The sequence below is a fragment of the Neophocaena asiaeorientalis genome, unplaced genomic scaffold (assembly GCF_003031525.2).
Source record: "Neophocaena asiaeorientalis asiaeorientalis breed wild unplaced genomic scaffold, Neophocaena_asiaeorientalis_V1.1 scaffold114, whole genome shotgun sequence".
NCBI lineage: Eukaryota > Metazoa > Chordata > Mammalia > Artiodactyla > Phocoenidae > Neophocaena > Neophocaena asiaeorientalis.
The window spans coordinates 8,839,464-8,861,880 of record NW_020173116.1 but is presented as its reverse complement, the minus strand read 5'-3'; the positions used below and the strand labels follow the sequence as shown (position 1 = coordinate 8,861,880).

The 22,417-nt window shown below is 40.6% G+C and overlaps 1 protein-coding gene across 25 annotated transcripts in view; it reads right to left on the bottom strand.

Annotated features, from left to right (window-relative positions):
* The window catches only part of INPP4A (inositol polyphosphate-4-phosphatase type I A), a 158,334-nt gene that overhangs the window by 905 nt on the left and 135,012 nt on the right, over positions 1–22,417 (bottom strand). For 9 of the 25 annotated variants that reach the window (XM_024743839.1, XM_024743842.1, XM_024743841.1 and 6 more), the window contains one exon: positions 14,649–19,821. In XM_024743839.1, the coding sequence (XP_024599607.1) occupies positions 19,689–19,821 (133 nt within the window). In that variant the 3' untranslated portion in view covers positions 14,649–19,688. Of the gene's footprint in view, positions 1–12,484; positions 14,063–14,648; positions 19,822–22,417 lie in introns of those variants that run through there. The other 16 variants (XR_003003116.1, XR_003003114.1, XR_003003117.1 and 13 more) reach the window with 16 other exon arrangements.

Sequence of the window (22,417 nt, the reverse complement as noted above, 5' to 3'; positions counted from 1 at the left end):
TTATTAATGAGTTTTATCCGGGTATGTGTCATTTCTTTGGGTTAAATACCTAAGAGTGGTATTACTGTGTTGTATGATAACTCCAACTTTAACTGATAAACTGCCAAACTTTTCCACAGTGGCTACATCATTTTACATTCCCACCAGTAATGTATGAGGATTTTAATTTCTCCATATCACCAATAGTTGTTATTTTTCACCTTTTAGGTTTTTTTATTATAACTTCTTAAAATTTTTATTTTTTAAAATTTTTATTGGAGTATAGTTGATTTACAATGTTGTGTAGTTTCAGGTGTACAGCAAAGTGAATCAGTAATACATAAACATATACTCACTCTTTTTTAGATTCTTTTCCCATATATGCCATTACAGAGTATTGAGTAGAGTTTCCTGTGCTATACAGTAGGTCCTTCTTAGTTATCTATTTTATATATAGTAGTGGGTATATGTCCCTATCCCTATCTCCCAATTTATCCCCGCTCCCTCCCTTACCCCCTGGTAACCATAAGCTTGTTTTCTACATCTGTAACTTTATTTCTGTTTCGTAGATAAGTTCATTTGTACCCTTTTCTTAGATTCCACGTATAAGGCATATCATACGATATTTGTCTTTCTCTGTCTGACCTACTTCACTCAGTATTGACAGTCTCTAGGATCATCCGTCTTGCTGCAGATGGCATTATTTCGTTCTTTTTTATGGCTGAGTAATATTCCATTGTATATATGTACCACACCTTCTTTATCCATTCCTCTGTCGATGGACACTTAGGTTGCTTCCATGTCCTGGCTATTGTAAATAGTGCTGTAACGAATATTGGGGTGCTTGTATCTTTTTGTTTATTTATTTATGGCTGTGTTGCTTCTTTGTTGCTGTGCACGGGCTTTCTCTAGTTATGGTCAGCAGGGGCTACTTTTCGTTGTGGTGTGCGGGCTTCTCACTGCAGTGGCTTCTCTTGTTGCAGAGCAGGGCTCTAGGCACGAGGGCTTCAGTAGTTGTGGCTCTAGAGTGCAGACTCAGTAGCTGTGGTGCACGGGCTTAGTTGTTCCACATCATGTGGGATCTTCCCAGACCGAGGCTCAAACCCGTGTCCCCTACATTGGCATGTGGATTCTTAACCATTGGGAGGTCCCCATTTATCTTTTTGAATTATGGTTTTCTCCAGACATATGCCCAGGAGTGGGACTGCTGGATCATATAGTAGCTCTATTTTTAATTTTTTAAGGAACCTCCATACTGTTCTCCATAGTGGCTGTACCAATTAACCTTCCCACCAACAGTGTAGGGGGGTTCCCCTTTCTCCATAGCCTCTCCGGCATTTCTCGTTTGTAGATTTTTTGATGATGGCCATTCTGACTGGTGTCAGGTGATACCTCATTGTAGTTTTGATTTGCATTTCTCTAATAATTAGTGATGTTGAGCATCTTTTCATGTGCTTTTTAGCCATCTGTATGTCTTCTTTGGAGAAATGTCTATTTAGATCTTCTGCCTATTTTTTGATTGAGTTGTTTGTTTTTTTGTTATTGAGCTGCATGAGCTGTTTGTATATTTTGGAGATTAATCCCTTGTCGGTTGCTTCATTTGCAAATATTTTCTCCCATTTTGAAGACTGTCTTTTTGTTTTGTTGATGGTTTCCTTCGCTGTGCAAAAGGTTTTAAGTTTCATTAGGTCCCATTTGTTTGTTTTTTATTTTCATTACTCGAGGAGGTGGATCAAGAAAGATCTTGCTGTGATTTATGTCAAAGAGTGTTCTGCCTATGTTTTCCTCTAAGAGTTTTACAAGGTCTTTAATCCATTTTGAGTTTATTTTTGTGTATGGTGTTAGGGACTGTTTTAATTTCATTCATTTACATGTAGCTGTCCAGTTTTCCCAGCACCACTTATTGAAGAGACTGTTTTTTCTCCATTGTGTATTCTTGCCTCCTTTGTCATAGATTAGGTAACCACAGGTGTGTGGGTTTATCTCTGGGCTTTCTGTCCTGTTCCATTGATCAGTATTTCTGTTTTTGTGCCAGTACCATACTGTTTTGATGACTGTAGCTTTGTAGTATACTCTGAAGTCAGGGAGCCTGATTGCTCCAGCTCAATTTTTCTTTCTCAAGATTGCTTTGGCTACTTGGGGTCTTTTGCGTTTCCATACAAATTGTAAAATTTCTTGTTCTAATTCGGTGAAAAATGCCAGTGGTAGTTTAATAGGGATTGCATTGAATCTGTAGATTGCTTTGGGTAGTATAGTCATTTTCACAATATTGATGCTTCCAATCCAAGAACATGGTATATCTCTCCATCTGTTTGTGTCATCTTTGATTTCTTTCATCAGTATCTTACAGTTTTCTGAGTACAGGTCTTTTGCCTCCTTAAGTAGGTTTAGCCCTAGGTTATTTTATTCTTTTTGATGAGGTGGTAAATGGGATTGTTTTCTTGATTTCTCTTTCTGATATTTTGTTGTTAATATATAGGAATGCAAGAGATTGCTGTGTATTAATTTTGTATCCTGCAACTTTACCAAATTCATTGATGAGCTTTAGTAGTTTTCTGGTAGCATATTTAGGATTTTCTACATATAGTATCATATCGTCTGCAAATAGTGACAGTTTTACTTCTTCTTTTCCAATTTGGATTCCTTTTTCTTCTCTGATAGCCGTGGCTAGGACTTCCAAAACTATGTTGAATAAAAGTGGCAAGAGTGGACATCCTTGTCTTGTTCCTGATCTTAGAGGAAGTGCTTTCAGTTTTTCACCATTGAGAATGACGTTCTCTCTGGGTTTGTCATATATAGCCTTTATTATGTTGAGGTAGGTTTCCTCTATGCCCACTTTCTGGAGAGTTTTTATCATAAGTGGGAGTTGAATTTTATCAAAAGCTTTTTCTGCATCTATTGAGGTGATCATAGGGTTTTTATTCTTCAATTTGTTGATGTGGTTTATCACACTGATTTGCAGATATTGAAAAATCCTTGCATCCCTGGATGAATCCCACTTGATCATGTTGTGTCATCCTTCGAATGTGTTGTTGGATTTGGTTTGCTAGTATTTTGTTGAGGATTTTTGCGTCTTTGTTCATCAGTGATATTGGCCTGTAATTTTCTTTTTTTGTGATAGCTTTGGTTTTGGTATCTATCAGGGTGATGTTGGCCTCGTAGAATGAGCTTGGGAGTGTTTCCTCCTCTGCAATTTTTTGGAAGAGTTTCAGAAGGGTAGGTGTTAACTCTTCTCTAAATGTTTACAAGAATTCACCTGTGAAGCCATCTAGTCCTGGACTTTTGTTTCTTGGAAGATTTTTAATCACAGTTTCAATTTCAGTACTTGTGATTAGTCTGTTCATATTTTCTATTTCTTCCAGGTTCAGTCTTGGAAGGTTGTACCTTTCTAAGAATTTGTCTATTTGTTCTAGATTGTCCATTCTATTGGTGTGTAGTTGCTTGTAGTAGTCTCTTACTATCCTTGGTATTTCTGTGGTGTCCACTGTAACTTTTTTCATTTCTAAGTTTTAATGATTGGAGTCCTCTCCCTTTTTTTCTTGATGAGTCTGCCTAAAGTTTTATCAATTTTGTTTATCTTCTCAAAGAACCAGCTTTTAGTTCCATTGATCTTTGCTATTGTTTTCTTTGTCTCTATTTCATTTATTTCTGCTCTGATCTTTATGATTTCTTTCCTTCTACTAACTCTGGGTTTTGTTTGTTCTTCTTTCTGTAGTTGCTTCAGGTATAAGGTTAGGTTATTCGAGATTTTTTTGTTTCTTGAAATAAGATTGTATTGCTGTAAACTTCCTTCTTAGAACTGCTTTAGCTGCATCCCATAGGTTTTAGATCGTCATGTTTACATTGTTGTTTGTAGGTAGTTGTTGATTTCTTCGGTGTTCCATTGGTTATATAGTAACATATTGTTTAGCCTCCATGTGTTTGTGTTTTTTTTACAGTTTTTTTTTCCTGTAGCTGATTTCTAATCTCATAGCGATGTGATTAGAAAAGATGCTTGATATGATTTCAATTTTTTAAAATTTACCGAGGCTTGATTTGTGACTCAACATGTGATCTATCCAGGAGAATGTTTCCTGTGCACTTGAGAAGAAAGTGTATTCTGCTGCTTTTGGATGGAATGTCCTATAAATATTAATTAAGTCTTTCTGGTCTAATGTGTCATTTAAGGCTTGTGTTTCCTTATTAATTTTCTGTCTGGATGATCTGTCCATTGGTGTAAGTGGGGTGTTAAAGTCCCCCACCGTTACTTGTTACTGTCAATTTCCCCTTTTATGTCTGTTAGCATTTGCCTTATATATTCATGTGCTCCTGTGTTGGGTGCAAAACAAGACTCATACGTATGCTGTCTACAGGAGACCCACGTCAGACCTAGGGACACATACAGACTGAAAGTGAGGGGATGGAAAAGATATTCCATGCAAATGGAAATCAGAAGAAAGCTGGAGTAGCAATTCTCATATCAGACAAAGTAGACTTTAAAATAAAGACTGTTACAAGAAACAAGGAAGGACACTACATAATGATCAAGGGATCAGTCCAAGAAAAAGATATAACAATTGTAAATAAATATGCACCCAACATAGGAGCATCTCAATATATTTTTCATCTTTTCAATTGCAGTCATTCTATTTGTTATGAAGTGTTACCGAATTGGGATTTTGATTGGCATTTCCCTAATGGCTAATGATATTGAGCATGTTTTCATGTGCTTATTGGCCATTTGTATATGTTTGTAAAAATGTCTATTCAGATCCTTTGTCCAATTTTCATTTGAGTTGTCTTTTTATTGTGATTTTTTGTTTTTTATTTTTGTGTATTAGGTATACAAGTTCCTTTTAAAGACAAATGATTGGCCTTTGACATGTTTTCTCCCAGTTTGTAGTTATCTTCACTTTCTTGATGCTGTCTTTTGGAGCAGATGTTAATTTTGATGAATTCCAATTTTTCCTTTTGGTGTATCTAAAGGAAACCACTGCCTCTTCCAAGCTTATGGAAATTTATTCCTGTTTTCATCTGAGAGTTTAGTTTTAGCTGACATGTAGGTCTATAATCCATTTACAACATAATTTCTGAGATCTTTATTAGTGCCTATATTTTAAGTTTTAGTTGTGATAAAATGTACATAATGAAAAATTTAGCATCTTAACCATTTTTAAGTATATAGTTCAATAGTGTTATGTAATTCAGCTTGTTATGCAACCGGTCACCAGAACTCTTCTCATCTTGCAAAAGTGAACCTCTGTACCAATTAAACAACTCCCCATTACCCTGTCCTCCCTCCCACCCGCTGGTAACCACCAATTCTACTGATGTTGAGCACCATTTTATCATTTCAGGTCTTTGTTAACTATTTATAGATCTTCTTTGGAGAAATATCTATTCAAGTTCTTCGCCCATTTTTAAAAAGTGTTGTTTGCTCTTTTGTTAAGTTCTAGATGTTCTTTGTATATTATGATATTAACTCCTTACCACATATGTGATCTGGATATGTTTTCTCCCATTTCTTTTCACTCTGTTGATTGTGTTCTTTTGATGCATAGTTTGCAATTTTGATATAGTCCAGTTTATCTGTTTTTACTTTTGTCACCTGTGCTTTTGGTATTGTAGCCAAGAAATCATTGCCCTATCCAAGAAAGCTCTTCCCCTAAGTTTTCTCCTAGGAGCTGTATTGTTTTACTTCTTATGTTTAGGTCTTTGTTCCAATTTGAGTTGATATAAGGTAAGGGTCCAATTTCAGTCTTTTGCATGTGGATATCCAGTTTTCCCAATACTGCTGAGAAGATCGTCTTTTCCTCATTGAATGGTCTTCTGTGTTGTTTAAAATTATTTGCCCATCTATACCAGGGTTTATTTCTGGCCTTTTTATTCCACTGCACTATGTGTCTGTCTTTAAGCCAGTGCCCCACTGTTTTTTTTTTTTTATTGCAGTACGCAGGCCTCTCACTGTTGTGGCTTTCTCCCGTTGTGGAGCACAGGCTCCAGACGCGCAGGCTCAGCGGCCATGGCTCACGGGCCCAGCAGCTCTGCAGTATGTGGGATCTTCCCGGACTGGGGTACAAACCCGTGTCCACTGCATCGGCAGGCGGACTCTCAGCCACTGCGCCACCAGGGAAGCCCTGCCACACTGTTTTAATTACTATCGTTTTCTATTAAGTTTTGAAATCAGGAAGTACTAGACCTCCAACTTTGTTCTTTTTCAAGATTGTTTTGGCTATTCAGAGTCCCTTGAGATTCCATGTGAATCTTAGAATGGATTTTTCTATTTCTGCAAAAAACACCAATGGGATTTTGACGGGGAGTATGTTGAATCTGTACACTTTGGATAGTACTGGCATCTTAACAGTATAAGTTCTTCCAATCCATTCATATGGGATTTCTTTCCATTTATTGGTGTCTTCTTTAATTTTTTTTAGCAACTTTTTGTAGTTTTCAGTATGTTAGACTTCTGTGTCTGTGGTTAGGTTTATTTCTAATTATCTTACTCTTTTTGACTCTGTTGTAAGTGGAATTGCTTTTTAAATTTTCTTTTCAGATTTTTCATTGAATGATGGATTAACATGTAATTTTTATTGTTAAATATAACAGAAAGGTACATAGGGTATTGTTTTTTTTCATTGAGGCATAGTTGATTTACAATGTTTTATTAGTTTCAAGTGTACAACACAGTGATTCAAAATCATTTTAGATTATAATCCATTTAAAGTTATAAAATATTGGCTATATTTTCTGTGCTGTACAATATATTTTTGTAGTTTGTTTTATACATAGTAGTTTGTACTTCTTAATCCTGTACCCATGTCTTGCCCCTCCCCCCTTCCCTCTAGTAACCACTAGTAGCCACTAATTTGTTTTGTGTTATATCTGTGAGTCTGGTTGTTTTGTTATATTCTCAGAAAGGTACATAGGGTATTGTTTTTTTTCATTGAGGCATAGTTGATTTACAATGTTTTATTAGTTTCAAGTGTACAACACAGTGATTCAAAATCATTTTAGATTATAATCCATTTAAAGTTATAAAATATTGGCTATATTTTCTGTGCTGTACAATATATTTTTGTAGTTTGTTTTATACATAGTAGTTTGTACTTCTTAATCCTGTACCCATGTCTTGCCCCTCCCCCCTTCCCTCTAGTAACCACTAGTAGCCACTAATTTGTTTTGTGTTATATCTGTGAGTCTGGTTGTTTTATTTGTTTTATTTTTTAGATTACAGATATAAGTGATAAATAGTTTTTGTCTTTGTCTTATTTCACTAAGCATGATGCCCTCCAGGTCTGTCTACGTTGTTGCAAATGGCAAAGTTTCATTCTTTTTTATGGCTGAGTAGTAGCCTAGGTGTGTGTGTGTGTGTGTGTGTGTGTACACATATATATATGTACACACCACGTCTTCTTTATCTACATATCTGTTGATGGACACTTAGGTTGCTTCCATATATTGGCTATTGTAAATAATGCTGCTGTGAACATTGGGGCATATTAATCTTTTCAAATCAGTGTTTTCATTTTCTTTGGCTATATACCCAGGAGCAGAATTACTGGCTCATACAGTAGTTCTAGTTTGAGTTTTTTGAGGAATATCCATACTGTTTCCATAGTGACTGCACCAATTTACATTCCCACCAACAGAGTACACGGGCTCCCTTTTTTCCACCTCCTCACCAACATTTGTTATTGGTGTTCTTTTTGATGATAGCCATTTTGACAGGTGTGAGGTGATACCTTGTTGTGGTTTTGATTGGCATTTCTCTGATGATTAGTGATATTAGTGATTTTCATATGCCTGTTGGCCATCTGTATGTTGTCTTTGGAAAAATATCTTTTCAGGTTTTCTGCCCATTTTAAAATCAGGTTTTTTTCTTTTTTTGATATTGAGCTGTATGAGCTCTTAATATATTTTGGATATCAACCCCTGATTGGTCATATCATTTTCAAATATTTTCTCTCATTCAGTAGGCTGTCTTTTCATTCTGTCAGTGGTTTCCTTTGCTCTACAAAAACTTTTAAGTTTAATTAGATCCCATTTATTTTTGCTTTTGTTTTCTTTGCCTTAGGCGACAGATCTAAAAAATTGCTACAATTTATCAGTGTTTATGTTTTCTTCTAGGATTTTTTTTATGGTTTCCAGTCTTACACTTAGATTTTTAGTCCATTTTGAGTTTATTTTTTGTATGTGGTGAGAGAAAATGTTCTGATTTCATTCTTTTACATGTCGCTGTCCAGTTTTCCTAGCACCGCTTATTGAAGAGACCGTCCTTTCCCCACTTGTATATTCTTGCCTCCTCTGTCATAGGTTAATTGACCGTAAGTGTGTGGGTTTATTTCTGGGCTGTCTATTCTGTTCCACTGCTATGTGTCTGTTTTTGTGCCAGTACCATACTGGTTTGATGACTATAGCTTTGTAGTATAGTCCAAAGTCATGGAGTATGATAACTCCAGCTCTGTTCTTCTTTCTGAAGATTGCTTTGGCTATTTGGGGTCTTTGTGTTTCCATACAAAGTTTAGAATTATTTGTTGTGGTACTTTGAAAAATGCCATTGGTATTTTGATAAGGATTTCACTGAATCGGTAGATTGCCTTGGGTAGTATGGTCATTTTAACAATACTGATTCTTCCAGTCCATGAACATGGTACAATGTATCGTTCCATCTGTCATCTTCAATTTTTTCATCACTGTCTCACAGTTTTCCGAGTAAAGGTCTTTGATCTCCTTAGTTAGATTTATTGTTAGGTATTTTATTCTTTTTGATGCAGTGGTAAATGGGGTTGTTTTCCCAATTTCTCATTCTGAAAGTTCATTGTTAGTGTATAGAAATGCAACATATTCCTGTATTTTAATTTTGTATCCTGCAACTTTACTGAATTCATTGATGAACTCTAGTAGTTTTTTTGGTGGCATCTTTAGGATTTTCTTCATATAGTATCATGTCATCTGCAAGCAGGGACAGTTTTATTTCTTCCTTTCCAATTTAATCTCCTTTTATTTCTGTTTCTTGTCTGATTTCTGTGGCTAAGACTTCCAACACTATTTTGAATAAAAGTGGCAAGTGGGCATTCTTGTCTTGTTTCTGATCTTAGAGGAAATGTTTTTAGATTTTCACTGTTGAGTGTGATGTTAGCTGTGGGCTTATCATATATGGCCTTTATTATGTTGAGGTATGTTCCCTCTATAGCCACTTTCTGGAGAGTTATAAATGGTTGTTGAATTTTGTTAAAAGCTTTTTTGCATGTATTGAGATGATCATATGATTTTTTTGTTGTTTTGTTTTTTGATTATCTGATTTTTATTCTTCAGTTTGTTAATGTGGTATACATCACATTGGTTGATTTGCAGATAATGAACCGTCCTTGCCTCCCGGAGATTAACTCCAGTTGATCATGTTGTATGATCTTTTTAATGTATTGTTGAATTCAGTTTGCTAGTATTTTGTTGAGGATTTTTATATCTGTGTTCATCAGTGATATTGGCCTGTAATTTTCTTTTTTGTGATATCTTTGTCTGCTTATGGTATCAGGGTGATGCTGGCCTCCTAAAATGAATTTGGAAACACTCCTTCCTTTACAATATTTTGGAATAGTTTGAGAAGGATTAAGTGTTAACTCTTCTCTAAATGTTTGGTAGAATTTACCTGTGAAGCCATCTGCTCCTGGGCTTTTGTTTGTTGGGATTTTTTAAATTTTTAAGCTGTTGCTATAAACTTCTGTCTTAGAACTCCTTTCGCTGGGTCCCATAGATTTTGGATCACTGTTTTTCTTTTCATTTGTCTTCAGGTATGTTTTGATTTCTTTTATTTCTTCAGTGATCCATTGGTTGTTTAGTTGTATATTGTTTAGCCTCCACATGTTTGTGTTTCTTGTAGTTGATTTCTAGTGTGATAGCATTGTGGTCAAAAAAGATGTTTGATGATTTCAATTTTCTTAAATATGCTGAGGCTTTATTGCCTAGCATGTGATCTATCCTGAAAAATGTTTGATGTGTGCTTGAAAAGAATGCATTCTCCTTTCTCTTGGATGGAATGTTCTATATATATTAAGTCTATCTGGTCTAAGTTGTCATTTAAGGCCACAGTGTTTTCTTATTGATTTTCTTTCTGGATGACCTGTCCATTGATGTAGGTGGGGTGTTAAAAGTCCCCTACTATTACTGTGTTACTGGTGGTTTGTACCTTTTTATCTGTTAGTATATGCTTTATGTATTTAGGTACTCCTATGTGGAGTGCATATATATTTACAATTGTTATATCTTCTTGATGGCTTGGTCATTATATAATGTCCTTCTTTGTCTCTTTATATAGTCTTTGTTTTAAAGGTGGGGTTTTTTTGTTTTGGGTCTAATATTGCTACCCCCACTTTGTTGTGATTTCCATTTGCATGGAGTACCTTTTTCTATCCCCTTTCTGTCTGTGTGTCTTTAGATCAGAAGTCTGGTAGGCCTCATATGTATGGGTCTTGTTTTTCTATCCATTCAGTTACGCTGTGTCTTTTGATTGGAGCATTTAGCTCATTTACATTTAAAGTAATTATTGATAGATGTGTACTTATTGCTGTTTTGTTAATTGGGGGTTGTTTTTGTAGTTCTTTTTTGTTCCTTTCTTCTTTTGTTCTCTTCCCTTGTGATTTGATGACTATCTTCAGTTATGTTTGGAGTCCGTTCTCTTTTTCGCGTGTGCATCTATTACTGACTTTTGGCTTGTAGTTACCATGAGGTTTATGTATAGCTCTCTCTCTATATACACACACGTATATATATATATAATGATTATTTTAAGTTGCTAATCTCTTAACATGAAATGCATTTTAACAACCCTGCATTTTTAACAACCCTGCATTTTTGCTCCCCTCCCTCAACACTTACTGGTTTTCATGTCATATTTTACAGCTTTGTGTATCTATTAACTACTTAAAGAAGATGTCGATGACTTTACTTTTTTCTTTTAACCTTCTACTAGCTTTGTACATGGTTAATTTACTACCTTCACTGTATATTTATCTTTAGCAATGAGCTTTTTCCTTTCCTGATTCTCATGTTTCTAGTAATGGCCTTTTCTGCTTAGAGAAGTTCCTTTAATATTTCTTGTAAAGCTGGTTTTTTGGAGCTAACTCTTTTAGCTCTTGTCTGTAAAACTTTTGACCTCTCCATCAATCAGAATGAAAGCTTTGCTGGGTAGATTATTGGTTGTAGGTTTTCCCCTTTTATCACTGGGTCCCATAGATTTTGGACCCACCAAAGGCAGTGGATTGTGCCACCGCCTTTTGGCCTGCAGCGTTTTTGTGCCTGCCCACTGGTGTGTGAGGTTGGTCCCAATATAGTGTTTTTATAATGTTGCCAGTTAACTATCATCCAGGTTGTCTGAACCCTCTGTAATGCTTAACATTGCTCAGAAACCTGCCTGCTCACCCCCAAGAGAAAACCACTGTCCTGGTGTTTGCCACACTATACTATTAACTTTGCCTTCTCCCTTGAGCCTGTTGAATTTGGCTCCTTATAATGTGTTTAGAATAACTGATTATATACAGAGAAAAGCAATAGTCTAGTGCTGAAATAAGATTTCAACTGAACATCAAAAAAAAATCTTTTCATTTGGTGAGCTTTTTTGAATAGCTCCTGTGTGACAGGCATTGCACTTGCTGTTGTAACTCAGAGTAACATGCTGGGCAAAGTAAAAGGTAAGTAACATGCTGAATGAGAGATGCATAATATAATATGCATATAGTCAAGGCTGATTGAGGACATATTTTTTTAAGGGCCAGCTCATTTTGTGGAGAGAAATCGCCATAGAAAAGGGCATGCCTGAGATGGGCCTTGAAGGAGGAATAAGAAAGCTATGGGGAGGTGGTCCAGATGAGAGAGAGTGTGGATGTGGACCAGGGCTGTGAGTGTGTGGATGGAAATTATGGAATGGGTTGAAGAGATATGATCTTAGTGGCTGATGGGATGTGGAGGAGAGGGAAGGTGACCCCAGGGTGGAAGGTGAGGTCATTTATCAGAGTAGAGCTCAGCCAGCTTGTGGGGGGGCGGGGGGAGAATGCATGAGTTTGGTGTTGACATGCTATGTTTGAGACACCAAGACACTCAAGTAGAATGACTGAGATATGGTTGGATGTTTAGATGGGTCTGGAAATTTGGTAGTCATTAGCAATTGAGTGGTAATTTATTCTATATGAATGACTAATAAGATATTTCAGGAAAAGCATATGAAGTACGATAGAAGGAAACCTAGGGACCACCACAGTGCTAGTGGTGGATGGAGGACAACAAGCCAATCAGAGTGAAGAGGCAGAGTGAGAGACCAGGAAGGGAAAACCACAGAAGCCAAGGGCAGGGCGAGCAGCAGGGAGGAAGTGATGAACTGCCATATGCCTCTACATCCATCTCTCAAATGCAGCTATGTTCTTCCTTGCTCTGGAAACAAGCACACTTCCTGTCCTCTCCAACCTGGCTGTTTTTTGTTAAATGGTACAACCGAGACTGACAGCACCATAAAGATTTATAATTGAATGCAGACCTGCCTGGACTGGCTGAAAAGGCCCACTGGAAGCCTGGTGCAGGAAGAGTCATTGCAAAGTAGTGCTGAAGCACAAAAGGGGTCTGAGGAGGGATTTGGAGTGCAGATATTCTGTTCCCACCCTCTCAGGAATCTGTGTCGGAGCTTGGGTAGTGATGATGACTGTAATAAAAAGAAGACAAAGTTAGGGCTTCCCTGGTGGCGCAGTGGTTGAGAGTCCGCCTGCCGATGCAGGGGACATGGGTTCGTGCCCCAGTCCGGGAAGATCCCACATGCCGCCGAGCGGCTGGGCCCATGAGCCATGGCCGCTGGGCCTGCACGTCCAGAGCCTGTGCTCCGCAATGGGAGAGGCCACAACAGTGAGAGGCCCGCGTACCGCAAAAATAAAAAAAGTTATTACCCGTTTGCCAAATCTCAGCATAGACGGGGGAGGGGCATTCTCCCCTGGGCAGCACAGGACAGAGTTGTAACTTGAGGCTGGGGCGGTCTCCCTGGTGGCCACGGCTGGGGGCGGGGTCACCTGTGTATGCCCACTCACAGGGCCCTGCTGCAGTTCAGAGCACGGCACAGAACCCACCTGCACCCTCCACCTAAAAGTCAACATTTGGCTTTCAGACAACGTTGTAGGCTGACATCTGCTGTGCTGGTGTCACTGCCCACGGTCAGCATAAACAAGGCGCCGGCCCGTCAGTTCTGGCCAGTGCTGTTCTGCTTCCAGAACCCTGTGGCAGCATGGAGTGTGCTACAGTTTCCATCTCTCCTGTCACTTCTCCCCCTGCCAGTGCCTGTGCTGCTTCGTGCTCATGGGAATGAAAAATCTTCTGGGTTGACATACACCCCTATTTCACTTGCATTTCTATTTTCCTTCCTGTTCTCAAATACTGGATTTTATCCACTGTAAATTTAATTACTTTTGGAAAGGGCCTTTGAGAGGAAGGTACATTTAAAAGTGTAAAGGTAATCAATACCTGTGAGGCAGCTCTGCCCTCCCTCTGGGCAACCCTCGTGAGCATGTAGGGCAGGTCAGGCGCCCTGAGCTGTCCCCTTCCAGGGAACCTTGTGCTTCTGGACTAGGGTTTCATGCCCTGCGGAGCAGCACCTGCACTACAACTTCCTGAAAAGCCGACTCTTCATGGAGGCTCGTAAGGGAAGAGTTTGTCCATCTGCAAGTAGAGAGCTTCACAAGGGCTTGCTCGAAGGTGCTGGTCCTGGAAGGGCCCACGCCCAGAGCACAGCAGGATGTCCAGACCTGAGGCCAGGCCCTTCTACTGGCCCAGGCTCCTGGCACTCCCCAGGCCAGAAAAGACGGCAATGCCAGAAGCTCTGCCGTGTGACTAAGGGGCGGCCCTGTGCCCGAAGGTCCACCTTGTGACGGCAGCATAGGAACACGTCAGGCCGAGGAGGATCTTGCAAGAAAACTTCAAAACTGGTTCCAACTTGCTATTTGCTGTTTCAGGAAGGGGCTCGGGAATGGAACCCGGTGCTGTGGACACGGTGTGTGGGGGGGTCCCTCAACTGAAAATGGAGTTACCACATCGTCCAGTAGTCCCACTCCTGGGCATGTACCTGGAGAAAATACTAATTCAAAAGGACACATGCACCCTAGTGTTCACAGCACCACTATTCACAATAGCCAGGACATTGGGCACGGTGTTGGGGGGGGGGGTCCCTCAACTGAAAATGGAGTTACCACGTCGTCCAGTAGTCCCACTCCTGGGCGTGTACCTGGAGAAAATGCTAATTCAAAAGGACACATGCACCCTAGTGTTCACAGCACCACTATTCACAATAGCCAGGACATGGAGGCCACCCAGGTGTCCATCGACAGAGGAATGGATAAAGAAGATGTGGCACATGTATACACAAAGGAATACTACTCAGCCATAAAAAAGAACGAACTAATGCCATCTGCAGCAACACGGAGGGACCTAGAGGTTGTCATACTGACTGAAGTCAGTCAGAGAAAGACAAATATTTATCACTTATGTGTGGAATATACAATATGATACAAATGAACTTATTTAACAGAAACAGACTCACAGACATAGAAAACTCATGGTTATCACAGGGGAAGTAGAAGATGTGGCACATGTATACACAAAGGAATACTACTCAGCCATAAAAAAGAACGAACTAATGCCATCTGCAGCAACACGGAGGGACCTAGAGGTTGTCATACTGACTGAAGTCAGTCAGAGAAAGACAAATATTTATCACTTATGTGTGGAATATACAATGATACAAATGAACTTATTTACAAAACAGAAACAGACTCACAGACAGAAAACTCATGGTTATCACAGGGGGAGAGGGGTAAATTAGGAGTTTGGGATTAACATACACACATTACTATATATAAAATAAACAACAAGGTCCTACTGTATGCCACAGCGAACTATATTCAGTAACTTGTAAAAATCTATAACGGAGAAGAATCTGTGTACATCTATATGGCTGAACCACTGTGCTGCACACCAGACACGCACAACGTTGTGACTCAACTATACATCAATAAAAAAATTTTTAAAAGAGGGGAGACCCGTCAGAACAGCCTGTAAGGAAGTTACAAAGGTAACGGCCCTTTGAACAGCTGATCATTTTTGTCCTCAGCAAAATTACAAATGGGGAAACTCCAACCGCCAGCCCCCCTTACCTTCTTCCAATCAGAACCTCCGCAGTCACCGCCCCTGGAACCAAGCAGCCAGGTTGAACCAAGTCACCCACTAACAGGCTGGAACGGAAACCCAGGATGGCATCGAGGAGGGGCAGGAGGAGGTGCACGGTGACGGTGGCCAGCGTCCTGAAACGTCTCCCCTTGCTTATATCTTTAAAGGAGCAACATTCGGGCTGGCTTAGAGGAGGGAGCCGTGCTGACCGTAGCAAACACTACAACATGTGCCTTATGCCAAAAATAATTCCCGATGAATTGTTCTAAATGTAAAACAAACCATGTAAGTACTAGAAATAATAACAGGTGAATATTTAAGTAACCTCAGTATCAGCAAAGGCAGGAACCATAAATGGAATTAAACAAGCATGTGCAAGGTGCCAAGTGTGGTGCTGTCCCTCAGCGAGGGCACAGCATGACACCCTCTCATGGACAAGGATGGGGGGCCGGCTGTGTCACCTCCAGTGGGGAAGCCAGGACTCAATTTCACAACGAACAGCAAAAAGAAAAACGTGTGTATCACCACATAAGATTTTTTGACTTCTGTAGACCCCCTACCTACCATCAACAAAACGAAAAGACAGCTGACAAGTAGGTTTAAAAAGACCACAAAATGTGACAGAGGAGTGAACAGACTGTGTATTAAAAACACTTAGTCATATGAAAAAGATGTACACTCGAAGTCACAAAAGTAGAAGCACAAATATAAGTATAAAAGATGTCCAGTTTCAGAGTAATCAAAGGAATGGAAGTGAAACAAGGTGCCATCCCCAGCTCCGATGAGAAAGGGAAAGGCAGGTGGTGCTCCAGGTGGTAGTTTATGGGAGTACTCTGGTAGTATTAAAAGTTCAAAAATTTCAGAACATTGAAATTATCCTTTAGTTGTACATCTCTACTGCTAGGAATTTATCCAAGGGAGATCCCTGGGCACGCGTGCCGAGCACGAGACGCAACGTAATGAAGAATCAGGCCATTCACGGAGTGACATTTCAGCAAGTCACACAACGGATGGCCAGGCAACCCACAGAGTTGACACCACCCACACTTACGGACGTGGGAGGGTATGAGCAGCGGCTAACACTCAGGAACGTTTGATGCCAATCATCTCACACTGCCCACTGTGTCCACACTTGGCACGCAGATCTCACGAGTGGTTCCTTCTCTCTCCTGCTGGAGGCATAAGGGGATTTTTCTCTGATACTCACTGTGGGTCATGGTCGATGATCTGGAGAGCACAATGACCCTGGATTAAAATTTCCTCGGTTCCTGGGACAAGATGGCAGAATAGAAGGACCTTGAGCTCACCTTCTCTCGTGAGCACACCAAAATCACAACTAACTGCTGAACAGCCATCGATAAGAAAAGATAAGAACCTACCAAAAAAGATATTCTGTAACCAAAGACATAAAGAAGGAACCACAATGAGACAGTAAGAAGGGCACACTCGCAGTACAGTCAAATCCCATACCCCTGGGAGGGGGTGAGTGACCCCCAAACTGGAGAGTAATTATATGGCAGAGGTTCTCCCACAGGAGTGAGAGTTCTGAGCCCCATGTCAGGCTCCCCAGCCTGGCGGTCTGTCTGTGAGAAGAGGAGCTCCCAGAGCATTTGGCTTTGAAGGCTTAACTGCAGCATCTCCACAGGGCTGGGGGAGACAGGAACTTCACTCTTACAGGGTGTACGCAAAATCTGACGTGCACTGGGACCAAGGGCAAAAGCAGCAACTTTCATACTCAGCACATGGAGGGAGGCTCAGAGAGGGCAAGCAAGCTGCTCAAAGTCACCAGCCAGTGAAAGGCAGGACAGGATAGGGATCCGAGTCTGTCTGAAGCTGAATCCCACACCTCACTGCCCTCTACTTCCAACTAAGTGAAAACAGGATTATAAAACAGAAATGTCTCATGTTTACAAACACTGAGCACTCAATGCAATGCCCAGCAGTCCAGCCAGATGGTCCGGCCAGATGCCGGCCACAGAACCAGTCCTCCTAATGTATCCGAATGAATCAGGCAGACCAGGTTTAATGATCTCGTTAGTTTATTGTCATTCTAAAGACTAGCACATTTACAGCATACATGGCTTTGAATGAGCTAAGAATATATAAAACGGTAACTACATGTTTATATATATTAATACTGTCCAAAACAAATAAATAAAAGTACCCTAATGCACTAAGCCTGGCAAATACAATTGTGTAGGGACAAAACTGTTATTATACAGTATTTGTACGTTTTTAAAGGAAACCAAAGGCAACTGTGCTGCAGACGCTGTCACAGAATCCACGTCACATCTGAGCTTTCAGTGTCTCAACGTTTCTTTTTAAATGGGTGCCTTATATAAGGAGCACTTGATGGAACCTCTATTTTACAGGAACCTGTACAACTGCCTTCCTTCTCCAACTGAAAACTCAAAGCTCCCGTGTGACCTGGGTACCTGCAGCCACCACGATGGGCAACGTGGCCCCCACTCAACGAGCTTTGTAATCGCGCAGTGCCGCCGTGAGACTGACTACCGCACAGGAGCGGGGGAGTAACGCTCGGGTGGAATACTGAAACCTGAATATTTTCTACGTGATTAGCCAAGTCTTCGACTTTTATGGTGATCCAACATGAAGCCAAAATTAGGAAAATATTCACATAAAGGTGCCACATGCAAAACCGCTAACAGAGGACAACATTTGCTATATTCCCTTTTGGTAAATGCAGGTAATGCTCTTCAGACCAAAAAAAAAAAAAAAATCTGAAAGTTGTATGAGTAACATGAAAAATACAAGGGAGTTTTAAAAAATGTTAAAATGAGTAAAGATGGAAATATATAGATTCTAGAAAATGACAAATTAAATGAAATGGTGGAGGTGAAAGACTAAATCAGCCATACTGGAAGCTGTCTTTGCACATGGATCGACACAGCAGGAGAATCTGACACCACCTGCTGCCACCTGTGCAGTGGGCTTGCGGGACAAGTTTCTCCGCCTCCGCCCTCCACAGTGCACCCAGCTGTGCAGGGGTTGGTGAGCACCAAGGGTCCCTCACTGACTCACCCTCCACACCAGTTCACACTCACCAGTGGGCGTCAGGAGACAGCAGGCTCCAGGTGTGCACTGACTTCTGAGGAGGAAAGGCTCTGAAAGGTCACCTGGTTCCACCCTTACCTGATGCCCACCCTCTGTCCCTGCCAAGGGGTGGTCTTGCCCGTGCTTCAGCTCCCCAGGCCCAAGCCTGTTACGTGTTTCCAAGTGGCATTTCTAGAGGAGCCCAAAGAATAGCATTTAGGATTTTAGATAAAGGAGCTTCCTAAGGGTTCACAAGTCGTTAGGATCAGTATCATGAATATGTGCCACATACATTTCTTTTACAGCCTTTTAAATAACATGGAAACATAATGATAAAAACAATTGATAAAAACATGTAAAGAAAAAACTCTGCTCTGTGCAATGACTCGTCACCTTATAATAGATGACCAGACAGAATTTTTTATGAAATTCCTAAGCTTTATGGTCCATTAACCCCTTTCAAAATCTCATTTTAGGAGATATCGCAACTTCCTCAATAGCCATCTTACATAACAGAATGAGTAGTAACAATTATTGCAGACCTAAAAGACAAGTTTTCATCAGATATTCAAACATGATTGTATTGTCTTCTGGAAGACAAAAGATTGGGAAACCCACCAGAGGACGTCAATTTTGAAAATACTGAGGCTTCCACTATCTCTATGCACAATCCCCCGTTGTTGACCGAGAGGCATCAGACAATACCACGTGCGAGGTCCTGACCTGGGGAAGAAGGGGAGACGTGCCCTGGGGCTGCGGACTACACACGGGGCATAAGGCAACAGGAGCCGGCTGGCCTCGTGTCCTCGAGCAGACACCCTGTTCTTTAAGGGACAGGGGTGGCCCCTACTGTGCGGGCGGCTTTTCAGGTATTGTCTTCTAATATAAGTCTTATCTCAGGCTGATTTATCAGCCTTTACTTCAACTCCTCGTTCCACCCGTGCTGTCGCAGGCAGGCTGATGCCCCAGAAGCACTCGCCCTGGCCGCATGAGAGAGCGAGCGTCTTTCCCCAAAGCTTCCCTTAACATTTAACATTTAGTGGTCTGCCCGGGATCCAATCATTTAAACTATTATTTACTGTTTTACATGGAGATTTTTAAAAAGCAGATTGTAAATCAATGCTCAATTTTGAGTTACTCAGTAGAAAAATAAGTTAGGTGAGCAGCTGCCTAAGTGGGCGTTTTAGAAAGTCTTAGCATTTCAGACGCACCTGGCTTGATTCATACAGGTAACTGTGGTTATCTGTGTGGTTACGGCTGAAGGCTGTTTAAATGGGCAGTTGTTAACTTTCCACACTAGTGAGCCCAACATTACCTGCTATGGATTCCAACGCAAAAAACATGCTCTATAGACTCTTTAGTGAAATAGTTTTAAAAACATAAAAGTAAAAGCCAATCCTTCAGGTCTTCTTGAAGAATTCATATATGACACTAGAGGGTACCCACATTTATTACATAACAGCTAATTAGAGGAAACCGTGTGTTCATGTTTCAACTTTGCCGTAAGTCCCTTCAGGAGGCCTGTAATGCTTGGGGAAAGCCTTCAGCTGCAGGGAATTAAACGCATATTTGCGACTTCCAACATTCTTCATTGTATTTTCTCTTCGACAACCCTCACTGGGGAAAAAACAAGCACAAGAAATGACAGCAGTAAAAAAGGAAAAAAGAAAAGACTTAGATGAAATGAACTGATTATTTTCATAGCATTAAAAGAAAGGCTGATTAATTTAAATGGATGCCAGACTCATTTACGACAATACACACGTAAGATGGCGGGTTTCTGAACAAGGCAATTAAGAAGCACAGAGATGGACACAGGCTGTATGGGACTGCGAGGTTTGCATTTCCAAAAGCAGCACCGTATCGAAGTGGAGGACCTTTTTTTTTTTTTTTTAAGGTAATGGTTTCATGTATTTCGTGTCTGGTTATCTGAGGGGTCTATCCTAACTAGTGGTTCAGAGGTCTGTCACATAGCAATTTGAATGGAAAAAGTGCTACTCTTACCAAAAGCCTTTAAAAAGCTGCATTTTTCTATATTAGCAACAGCTGTTAACCATCTCCAATTCAAAATGCTGATTTTCCTTGCAGAATTCAACATGTAGCAAAACCATCTGGCTAAGGAGGAGGTGGCTGTCACATGCTGTCTCAACCTGGGAGACAGCTGTCCCGGGCACACAGCAATGCCGCGGGGCTGTGCGATGGCTACATGGCTCTCAGCGCTGGGGCGTCGTGAAGAAGTGACCCCACCGAGGTCACCTTCTCCAGGTGAGCTGCCCTCGTGGTCACCTCTCTCAAGAGTGCCACTGAGCCAGTGAGAGCCCACAGGGGCCCCTCCCTAGAGAACCTGCCACCAGCCTCTTCCGCTGCTGCATTGATCAAGGGTTGTCATTGGCAACCCAGTGGGCAAAGCAAATGCTCAACAGGGGGATGAGCTGTCGGGCAGGCCTCACATTCCCGAATGGGAGCCTCAGGGGAGCTCTCTGGGGAATGTTCTGATAGACATGAGATTCACAGGCAAAAGCGATTCGAAATAGGAATGACTTCCTATATACCACAGTATAAGTTCATAGTTTTATATTATTCTAAGACTAGCATTTAAATCAACTAATTATTAAATTTAGTACAAAATCCCCTTTATGAGATGTAAAATTTGCAGTTACCAAGAAACAGTGATTTAAAAAAAATATTTCAAGTTGTATGAAGACCATTATGTCATGCATTTTAAAAAAATATCAGTGGCAATTGCTCAAGCCTTTTAAAGTGAAAATGACAATCTCACTATTAAGAACATGAAAAGTATTTTTGGTAAGACAGTGCTTTTATTCAGAAGATAAACTCGGGTATTTTAGAAAAGTATCCACCTGCTTGTTATATTAAGTAATTTAGTAACTCAGATATGCTTTCTTGTCACGAGAGCCTCAAAGCCCTCAGCTACATGTGTGTCATCCGCACTGAGCGCCTAGGCCATACGAGCAGGGAGCCCTAGAGTAAGTGAAGACCGTGTGGGTCTGACATCCAATAATCAGATAAAAATACTCCGTTTAAAGCAGAAGCTATATAGGTGCTTCTTTAATCTTTGGAAGCTCTTACATTATTGGACTATTTCAGATATGGCTTCTCCATTTACAAAGAAATGTACACACTTTTGAAAAACTACCTATCAGCAGTAAATGTCAAACTGCTTTGAGGAATGAAGAAGAAGAATTTGTGAACTGTGACGTTACCTTTTTATTTACATGTTAAAGAGGCTGATTACTGGTTTAGCTGGCTGAATATATACTACACATGAAATTACAGTCAAGATTACACTTTATTTTTAAATTGTGCTTATTTTCCCTCAAATGTTTGAATTTGGACTGAGTTTACAAAATCTGACTAATGAGGCTGATCACATGCTGACTCTATCACCCAGTGTTTAGACAAGCTCCAGCCTAGGGCTGGGGCCTGAGCTGTGGAGAGAGGCAAGCCCGTGCTGTGGTAACTGGCGTTTCCTGCCGCAGGGGCCAGCCTGCGTCCTAAGGCAGAATACTTTGATCCCTCACAACGGCTGCATTATTTTTAGGAGTCTATATTTCAAAGCTACATGGATTTTTTTTTTATTATATCGATAAATTATTTCAAGGACATCTATTTTTTAAAACAAAAAATTAAAATTGAAACCCCAAGTGGCAACTAGTTTTAGTGACAGCTCTGTTTTTCCTTTCCGGAGGGGATCTTCCCCTTCAGAACTCATATGGACATGAGTGTCTTGGTGATCCTGAACATCTAGAGTCACCTGCACTGACACTTTCTCAGCGCTAGCATTAGCTCAGAAGCAACCTGAAAACCTTCACCAAGTATCAGTGACTCCCCTTTCTTGAATCATCTCCCCATCTTTGTTTTATCCTGCCTGTTACTTACTAAAGCAGGAAAGATTTCAAATATGTATTTAGCCTGACTTCGTAAGGCCTTGGCGACATGAAAGCTCAGCTCAAAGGCACGCTGAGCTTCCTTGCTCAGATATTCTAAAGCACCACCACCACCCCCAGCCTCGTCTGATCTCGTGGTGCGCTGTCTCCATCTCACCTCGTGACTGCAGTTAGAACGTACTGCCTCCTGACCCACCCCTGGAGAGAAAACCCAAGAATCTTAGCCCTTTTCCTTCTATCCATTTCTCTCTTATCTTAGCAGCCAAGCCTACAGGAAGGCCTGGTGGGCACCATGACAGCCGGTG